Source organism: Haplochromis burtoni, unplaced genomic scaffold (genome assembly GCF_018398535.1).
Source record: "Haplochromis burtoni strain Fernald_Lab_line unplaced genomic scaffold, NCSU_Asbu1 Contig_8, whole genome shotgun sequence".
NCBI lineage: Eukaryota > Metazoa > Chordata > Actinopteri > Cichliformes > Cichlidae > Haplochromis > Haplochromis burtoni.
Window position 1 is genome coordinate 3,482,675 of NW_024582369.1, and position 10,105 is coordinate 3,492,779.

General features: G+C 39.1%; 1 protein-coding gene across 2 annotated transcripts in view; it reads left to right on the plus strand.

Moving 5' to 3' along the window:
* LOC102313807 (deleted in malignant brain tumors 1 protein) overlaps positions 1-6,338 on the plus strand; it is a 51,049-nt gene extending 44,711 nt beyond the window's left edge. The window contains exons 8-10 of one of the 2 annotated variants that reach the window (XM_005914370.2): positions 3,827-4,141; positions 5,251-5,559; positions 5,663-6,338. In XM_005914370.2, coding sequence (XP_005914432.1) covers positions 3,827-4,141; positions 5,251-5,559; positions 5,663-5,670 — 632 coding nt within the window. In that variant the 3' untranslated portion in view covers positions 5,671-6,338. The remainder of the gene's footprint in view (positions 1-3,826; positions 4,142-5,250; positions 5,560-5,662) is intronic. The other variant, XM_042226636.1, reaches the window with a different exon arrangement.
* The last annotated feature ends 3,767 nt before the right edge of the window (positions 6,339-10,105 follow it).

Sequence of the window (10,105 nt, forward strand, 5' to 3'; positions counted from 1 at the left end):
GAGTAAGAGATTGAAATATTCATTGCTAATACTTTAACGTGTGCCCTCAGGTAAACCACCAATAAGGCTTGTGAACGGCATTGACCGATGCTCTGGCGAGTGGAGATTCTGCATGACGGCCGGTGGGGAACAGTGTGTGATGATGACTGGGACTTCAGAGATGCTGGGTGGTGTGCAGAGCTCTGGACTGTGGAACACCTCAGAGAGCAAAATCTAATGCCTTCTTTGGTGAAGGCCAAGGAGTAATCTGGTATTCTTCTGTCAACTGTTTGGGTAATGAGACGTCCCTTGGGCACTGCAGGTATCGCCCCTCTGGAAGATTTTCGTGCAGACACAGGGAAGATGCAGGAGTGATTTGTTCAGGTAAAAACTATTTTGTCATTAAATATTGTGTCTTTTTTTAATCTTTAGATATGACTTCCAGAGGTTGTTGTTTAGAGCCATCTTTATTATATGTGGCTGCAGCTCTCGGCTTCAACCACACTTACACCAACTTACAACACTGATTCCCCATGTTTTAACACAGATGCATTGCAGATGCCGTGCAGGCGCATCCGCACGGCATCACAGTCCACGGCCCACCACAATTTATATCACAGTTATTTCCATGACATCAGTGAGAATATTGTATGGATTTCAATTAATGCAATTTTCAGGCACCAACTAATTGCTGATTTTGTCCTCTTTGCTTTGTAGCTACCATTCGACTCATCAATGGGACTGACATGTGCTCAGGAAGGGTGGAGGTCCACTATGGTGAACACTGGTCACCAGCATTTAATATTAACTGGGGAATGAATGAAGCCACAGTGGTGTGCAGAGAGATAAATTGTGGAGATCCTGTCAAGATTTCAAGGCCATTTGGTCAAGGTGAAGATCTGAGAGGACATGAGATCCACTGTAATGGTAGAGAGAGCTCTGTCACACAGTGCACATTTAGGAACTATACCAGATCTATCACCGAAGGTATTGAAGAGGCCTCTGTGGTATGCTCAGGTAAGACTTGATGTTATATTTCAAAAAGAAAATGAATCCATGAAGTTCTTTATCAAACAGATCAAGTATGATTTTTTCCAATTAAAGTGTTGATGCAAACCATCAGATCAATATTTTTGTAGTCTAAACACATGTGTTAATCAGGTACAACCCGAGTTATAAATGATGTCACTATCTTCACATATGTGTGCTATAGCAGTGCATATACAGAGAGAAGACCAATAGGATTAGGCCAGCCAAAGCACACACAGACTATTCACTGAACACACAAAAGAATTGGACCATATAAGATGCTGTAAATAGGCTGTGCTTCAGTGCTGCACATGTTTCAGTCAGCTAGCTGGCCACTACGATTTAGCATGAAGCTGCATCTTTGAACCTTTGTTTTTATATTGTTTTCCTCTCTTCGTCACCGTTCCTTTACACAATTTTGCTATTGAATTGCTCTAAATTATTATTACACATAATTAATCCCTTTACTTATTGAGGTCAACTTGACCTTTTTGATACCTTTAAATGGAGAGTCTACTTCTAGGTAGAACAAATGCAATATGGCAAATTATTTTATGCCTAACAAGTGATTTCACCATTACCAGCATTTAGCAAACACAATGTGAGACAACAGATGAATATTAACCACTTACAATGGTAAATGCTATTGATCTGATGATGCACTGATCACCCAGTGAGGGTAATATAGCCAAGGGTCAGCAACATTGAAACTATGAAGAGAGCAATTTCTGAGTCATTTTTGATGCTGTAAAACATATTCCATCTGTATGATGCAGAAATCATAGCTGATTAAGTCTAAAATGGTCTGTTGGTGTTATGATTCATTTGTATTTTTTCTTTGCATTTTTCTTTGTATTTATAGATTTATGTTAGATTTATATAACAACTCTGCTTTCCAGGTAATGTGAGATTAGCCGGTGGATCCACTCGTTGTGATGGAAGAGTAGAGTATTTCAATAAAGGCCAGTGGGGGACTGTGTGTGCTGAATCCTGGGACATCAATGATGCAGCAGTGGTGTGCAGACAGTTGGACTGTGGGAGGCCCCATAAGCTTCTTCAGCTTGGCCCTGGTACAGGACAGACCTGGACAAATCAAATTGAATGCAATGGAAAAGAGTCTACATTGAATCAGTGTCAACAAAGACCATATCTTCAGACAGGACTTGCAACAACATTGTAGTGGCTGGTGTTTTCTGCACAGGTAAGAAAAACATACAAACCCAGTTCCAAAAACAAAACGTTTGGATCTTTTTTTAAAATGTAAGTAAAGAATAAATGCAAAGATTTCCAAATCCATATTTGATTCACAATAGAACATCAAAAAGAATTTAACATCATCAAAAAGTGAAATTCTTTTTGGAAAACAAGCTGTGTCCTGTGAAGTAAAGAGGTTAGGGACCACACTGCTTATCAGTCTTTAGTTCAAGCAACAGCATCAGTATGAGGGTGCATTAATGCCCATGAAACTGGCAGCTTGAAAATCTGGCAAAACACCAAAAATGCTGAAATCCAGATACAAGTTTCTCCTTCTCCGATACCAGTCATTTATGTTCTAGAATCGATTCTCACATTAAAATATCGATATTTTTAGTAATTTAGGGTTAATTTGTAGTTTATCATTAACAGCAACACAGTGGAAAGAAACTATAACATTCGGATTGTCTACATTCAAAGGAACTACTTCCTCTTCCGCCTTTCATAGTCATGTGCGAAATACGGCTGTATAAAGTTAAATTTAATTTAATCTAATCTAATAACTTTAATCTCAGCCAAACCGATTTACTCACGAACAAACAAAACACTGAAAAAGCCAAACAATAACATTTTTAAGTTATCAAAGTGACTTATATATCATGTTTAACCCGAGTAGTGAAAGCCCGCGGGGGTTTGAAGATGATGTGTCGATCGGCTCAGATATTTGAAGTTTACACAGCTACATTCTCACCTGAAAACATGTTAAAAGTTTGGGGTTTTTTGCGACCCACAAAGAGAAATAAGAGTAATATTAAAACTAAGTCGCTGCCGCCATTGTTGGAAACTAGAATTGGCTCGGCCGCGCTATGAATTCTGCAATATGGTTTTTCAATTTTGTTGTCCAGGTGGAAAAGTGGGAGAATGGTGGCTCCGGGATTCTCCCGGAAAAATTGGGAGGGTTGGCATGTATGGTTGTGGCAACATCACTAACCTTGTCAAACACCTCAGAGTAAATCATATCACCGAATATGAGGCACGTATGTTGAGACGAACTGAAGAGGAGGAGAGGGACAGGTGCTGCTAGGGCGAGACACACTCTCTCACAGAGTCCTTTAGTGCTGCAGGCAGGCAAGGTATTCAAATAGCGCACAACTTCAGTTTTTTTTATTTCTATGTGATGAACTCTGCATTATTAAGTGATAAGAACAAGTAATCTGATGTCCTGTAATCATTATGACGCTATAATTTGAGATACAATAAATAAAATATGTTTTTTTGTATAAAGTATCGGTATCGGATCAGTATCGTCGATACCACCCTGAAAAGTACTTGGTATCGGATCGGAAAGGAAATCAGTGGTATCGCACATCACTAAGAGCCGCTCTATCACGTGATGCATACTGCTCCGACGTGCTAACGTTCTGAGGCGAGTTACGGCGTGTTGCAAGTTTTGTGAGGTGCTTTCGTGATATTTAATGGATCGGATTACATTTTTTATTTTTCTCCGATATCCGATACGCAATATCAGATCGGTCCATCTCTACTAAATACATCACAGTTCTTGTATTTATGTTGTATTCTTCCATATCCTGTGGTTGCATGTGCTCTTTATTTGCCTTCACAGGAAGCTTGACTGTCCGGTTGGTTAACGGTACTCATAAGTGCTCTGGAAGAGTGGAAGTTCGTCATGATTCCCAGTGGCACACAGTGTGTGACACGGACTGGACTCTAAGTAAAGCTGGAGTGGTGTGCGAGACTCTGCAGTGTGGACGTTCCATGAATGCTCCTGGTGCTGCTTTTTACGGCCCAGGCAGTGGACCAGTGGTGGAGGCTAGCTCTTCATGCTTTGAGACTGTGACTTCTATTCAGCAATGCTCGGGCAAAGGTTTTACAAGAGCAACCTGCGGGCATGAACATGATGCTGGTGTTTTCTGTGCAGGTAAAGACTTATTATTATATGTTAAAAATTCTGGCACATTTTTTCTTAAGGTCATAGACATTATGAATGATGAGGGTAACCCTAACTTTCATCAACCGCTGCCCTGATGTTCTGTTATGGAGCTTTGAGATAAGTGTTTTCACCATCACCGTCTTGGTGCTTTGATACCCCCAGCGCTGGGTTACATTAACTTGTGACCTTGTTTTGCTGAGTTTGTTATGCGTACCACTCGCAAACTGGGAATATTTCACCTGTAAGGCAAATGTTTTTACCAGTATACCTGAATGACTGATACCATGAATTCAGAATGAAAGTTTTCATAGGCATCAAGTTAGAACTCATTTTCCCTCAAACTTTGGTAGGATAGGAGGCATTTTGCAAACCACAGATGTCACTTTCTGGTGGCTGTTAAAAAGCATGTAGGTTCATTTTTAAGAACTTGAAACTAATTTGATGTTTTGTTTTAACGTATGAGACAATACACATTAAAGAGGAAATTCATCAGTATTTGATTCCACAAAAACTGAGGCATGAAAAATTGTGATTTCATTTGCACAATGCAAATAAATGCTTAGTTTGTTATTTTTTGAAAATACAATGTTTTTTATATTATCCTGAACAGATAAAAAAAAAGTCTACAGCACTTTCATGCTTGTAAGTTAAGGAAGTAGGTAAAACCAAGAGTTGCTTGGTATAATTTGTTATAAATTGGTATATGTAAGCTGTAGAGGTGCTTACAGGTATGTTTTGTAAAAGCCAGGGATGGCATTTCTTCCTTCACAGCTACCCTAATGTAGTTCATTAGTTTCTTATCTTACATACTATCTACCTGAGTAGTATACACATTTAATGTTTCATTTTAAATAAAAGTGACTAAATGCTATATAATATCCAAGTGATATTACACGTAAGTAATTGTTATTCGTTGAAAATCGAAAGAGTCTGTTAGCTGCATCTAAGCTATATGATCTACATATTAATGTGAAAATATTGTACAATATATTGTGCGCACATGTACAGCACAGATGTCTTTTGAGAACTACATGTAGATGTTTGTTTTAAAGATGTCCCTTTGAATTTGTATTCACTCTTTCTGCTCTGTTATGCAGAACAAGTCCGGTTGGTGGGTGGCTCAGGTGAATGCTCCGGCAGAGTGGAGGTCTTCTATAAAGGACAGTGGGGAACTGTGTGTGATGACTTTTGGGAAATGAGCGATGCTGATGTGGTATGCAGACAGCTTGGATGCGGTCATGCCATTTCAGCACCTGAAAGTGCTCATTTTGGTAGAGGCACTGGCCCTATATGGCTGGATAACGTAGCATGCTCAGGCCAAGAGTCTGCACTTTCACACTGTTCACATCCTGGTTTTGGACAAAATAACTGTGAGCATAATGAAGATGCCAGTGTTATCTGCTTAGGTAAGATAGCTCATAGCTCATTTTGAACTGACAAATTAGCTCACTGCTTGCCATTTGGTTAATACATAACAAACATTTAATTTCTGTTTCTGTTGCTCTACAGAAGCCTGAAATCACAACGAACCCTGCTCCAGAGGTAAACTGGAGTGACGGAAATGAAATTATCTACATTATAATAAGAGAACACATGTGTTTGATATTTCTCCCATAAATTCTCAGATCACAAATCTTCATCTTCCCTAAAGTAGATATTAGGTCATACTGCTGTGAATATCAAAAGAAAATGGAAATGGAAATCCTCATGGAAATGCTTCTGACTTATATTGACTATAAGTCGATATAAGTACTATAAGTACTATATACTATATTGACTATAGATCAGTAACTTTGTGCTTTGTTTGCTCAGTTTTGTATAATTGTTGATAAATTTAACTCTTTCTGATATACATGTCATGATAAACAACTTTTTTGCCTTACTGGAAAGGCCCAGCATCTCCCTGGTGTCACCTCGTACAATGGTGATCTAAAGTTGACACAATATCAGTCACTTGAGGCAGCACCTTCACTTGCCTCTGTTCATTTCATACCTGTGAGTTCTGTACAATAGAATATGACACCAAGGAGAGCAGATCTCTCTCTACAGTGTTAGCATCTCCAAAAAGTCCTTCTGTTCTTTTTCAGTTAGGACCCTCTATATCGCTGCAATATAAACCATTTATTATAGACCTTAGGGTGACTTTTGTGATCTGGCATTATAAAAATAAAATGTAATTGAATTACATATGGTTGTCCTTCCTGATTTTCTTGCTGATGATCAGCCAATAAAGTGCATTTGATTGACTGATTAACATCTGGCTGCCTCTCACACTCTTAATTCCTATGGAAGCAGTAAGAATAAACTTGGAGGCTGCTTCTGCTGTTTGGGTTAGCTTTTGTTAAATAAACGGCACACAGTGTAATATGTCGTGTTCAGCTGAGGTTGAGCCTTCAAATGGAAAGAGAGTGTACTTTATTTTTCATGACTGTTTTTTCAATGCATGTGTGTGTACATACACACACATCATGTGTGTGTATGTACTCCATGAGATGACACAGTACTCATGGAGATTATTTCAGCAGGATGCACTGTGTCTCTGAGGCAAGTGGACAAAATTGAGGCACTTTTTATTATTTATAATAAACCAGATGCATCTTCTGTTCATGCAGCTAACAAAATAGAACAGCATATTAAGGGGGATGCTTTCTCGAAAACAAAGAAAACCAGTCATCCAGTATCAGAATATTCATTGTACTGTGTCCCTGTCCCTGAATCTCTGAGGGAGAGCCCAGCCATCCTTTGGAGGAAGCTCATTTCTGCTGCTTGCATGTAATTTCAAATGTTGCATTAGAAATTACCTGACAGTTAAAAAAGAACAAAACAAACATTGCTTCCTTTATGGTCAGTCCTGTTCTGTAATGCTTATCAAATGTTATATGGTACCAAGGCCACAACTTAGGCACACGTGCACTTCTTCCGGACCGGCCCACTAACCAAGAGTAACGAACCTGTATTGAAGAGGAAAGAAGTAGAAAGTACAGATATTAATTTAAAAATGTAGAGAGTAAAAGTAGAAAGTTGTCAGAATAATAACTACTCATGTAAAGTACAGATATCTGTAAATTCCACTTTAGTTCAGTGATGAAGTACAACCATATCACGGTTAACCAGCAGTGTGCCCTATAGGTCAGGTCTGGGTGACCATATTTCAGTAATAGCTGCTACAATCATGGGGTTCAGAAATATGCTTCTGTGGGGAGAACTGAAGCCAGGTTTAGAACAATATATCTTTTAACTGACATTTCAAGTAACACGGTGTGATACCAAAGCTAACAGCAGCGAATAGATACATAGTTTTTATCGTAGATAACTCTACAACCTTATTCCAAGATGGATTAAAGTTTACTCAATCGAAAAGAGTAGAGGAGAAAAATCTATTTTTCCATTTTTTTAATGGAATGAAAGTGTGTTCCTATTTGTTTTAGAATCATAAAATCAGTGATTGTCCATTTGAAGCTGATGCTCAGGTGTCTCAACCCCCCACCCAAAAAACCCACATTTGGTTCATCTGGTCAGAGTCACGTGAATCCCAGCTGTCTGTTTTAAGTTTTGAGTGTGTACTAAAATAAAAATAAGTATTCTAACATCTTAGAATACGGTTTGTTTTTGTTCTGAAGGCAGGACTGTGATGCAGTTTTCTGCCTCGCCACTAGAGGGCGCGGCCGTTTTGTGAGTAATGTTTGACTGGGATGGAAAATGGTGTTCATGAAGGCAGTGTGAATCACAAGTTATGCTCGGGAGCAGTTTATGTGGGTTCAATGAGAGTGTGCGTCCATAAGATTGGTGAGTTACAGGATATTTCTTGTGTAAGAAGGATAGCCTGTATGTTTATTGCTCTGGACGTCCTCTGTTTGTACATTTTCTATAAGCTAAGTTATCGCTAAGCTAAGCTAAGCAGGCTAAGCTAAGCTAAGTTCGCCTAGGCCAAACTGAGTTCAGTTTAAGTTGGTGATTTGTTATGTGTATTGCCTTCTTTAGTTGGCATCATAAGTGAGTGGGGCACAAGAGTTAAGTGATGGGAAGATGTTTATTTTCTTTGTTGTCAAATATGGTTCAGACTATAAGTAAAAGCCGCCAGCTTAGTATTAGGGCCTATAAGACAAGTATGTGGCTGTAATATGTTATATGGTGATTATTGTTGTCTATAATTTGATTGTAATTTGTGTTCTATTTTCCATTCTGTTTGTAGAACCACACACACACATACCCACACCCACGCTAAATCTGCCATTAAAGAGCTGAACGATCATCCCCTGTCCTCGTTATTTTCTGGAGGGTCGTAGTGGCACTTGACCTGTGCACACCCTGCGATCACCACTGTAGAACTGAACCTCATATCAGAAATCATCACAACAGTTTTTATTCAGGCATTACATGTATACTATTTTTATTAAGAGAAATTAAGCTTGTGTTTCTGTCACGTAGTGCTTGTGCTTAACTATGAAGCTTATTAGACGTTATGAAGCAGATGATGTGTAAAAGCGAATTTTGTCAGTGTTTAAGATACTTTTTTAAAATTATGTTTTTTCTTCCTTAAAGAAATCTACTGCATCACGTGTATTTTTTTATATCATGTGTAATGTCCATTGCATTTATTAATCACAATTAAATTTAAGAGGGGATGACAGTAAAAAACCCCGGCGAGAAGATGTCATCAATTACACTGCCATTCGAATAATCGCGCTGCGTCCAGACTCCAGTGTGAACTTACGAAGTCCGGACTGGCGAGAATGCGAGCACGGATAAGGAAGTGATTGTTTGCGGGATTTGTGGTGTTTTGGTGTAAGAAATAGCAAACCAAGGTACGACACACACTGGTTTTTACATAATCACATTGAGGCGGGTACCTCATAGCACAAGCATTACGCCCAACCTACTCTAAGAGTGTAAATATACATTTAGAATTATTTTTTATTTAACTGTTTACAAATGTCAAGGAGTCAGAAACAAAGGGAGAACACAATGACAAATGATAAATTTGATGAATAAACAAATAGACAACATTTTTTTCACTCCAAAATAATACAGCACCACAATGGTAGCCCAGTATTTCACATAACTGTGTGATACTCATGCATTTATTACTTCCAGGCTGGACTACTGCAAATCATTATTATCAGGATGTCCAAAACACTTGCTGAAAAGCCTTCAGCTAATCCAAAATGCTGCAGCAAGAGTCCTGACAGGGACTAGAAAGAGAGAGCATATTTCTCCTGTTTTGGCTTCCCTTCATTGGCTTCCTGTTAAATCCAGAATTGAATTCAAAATCTTGCTCCTCACATACAAGGTCTTAAATAATCAGGCCCCATCTTATCTTAATGACCTTGTAGTACCATTTCACCCTATTAGAGCACTTCGCTCTCGCACTGCAGAACTACTTGTTGTTCCTAGAGTATTTAAAAGTAGAATGGGAGGGAGAGCCTTCAGTTTTCAGGCCCCTCTTCTGTGGAACCAGCTTCCAGTTTGGATTCAGGAGACAGACACTATCTCTACTTTCAAGATTAGGCTTAAAACTTTCCTTTTTGCTAAAGCATATAGTTAGGGCTGGACCAGGTGACCCTGGATCCTCCCTTAGTTATGTTGCAATAGACGTAGGCTGCCGGGGGATTCCCATGATGCATTGAGTTTTTCCTTTCCAGTCACTTTCTCACTCACTATGTGTTAACAGACCTCTCTGCATTGAATCATATCTGTTATTAACCTCTGTATCTCTTCCACAGCATGTCTTTTATCCTGTCTTCCTTCTCTCACCCAACCGGTCGCAGCAGATGGCTGCCCCTCCCTGTTCCTGGTTCTGCCGGAGGTTTCTTCCTGTTAAAAGGGAGTTTTTCCTTCCCACTGTTGCCAAAGTGCTTGCTCATAGGGGTCATATGATTGTTGGGTTTTTCTCTGTATCTATGAAGCACCTTGAGGCGACTTTTGTTGTGATTTGGTGCTATATAAATAAAA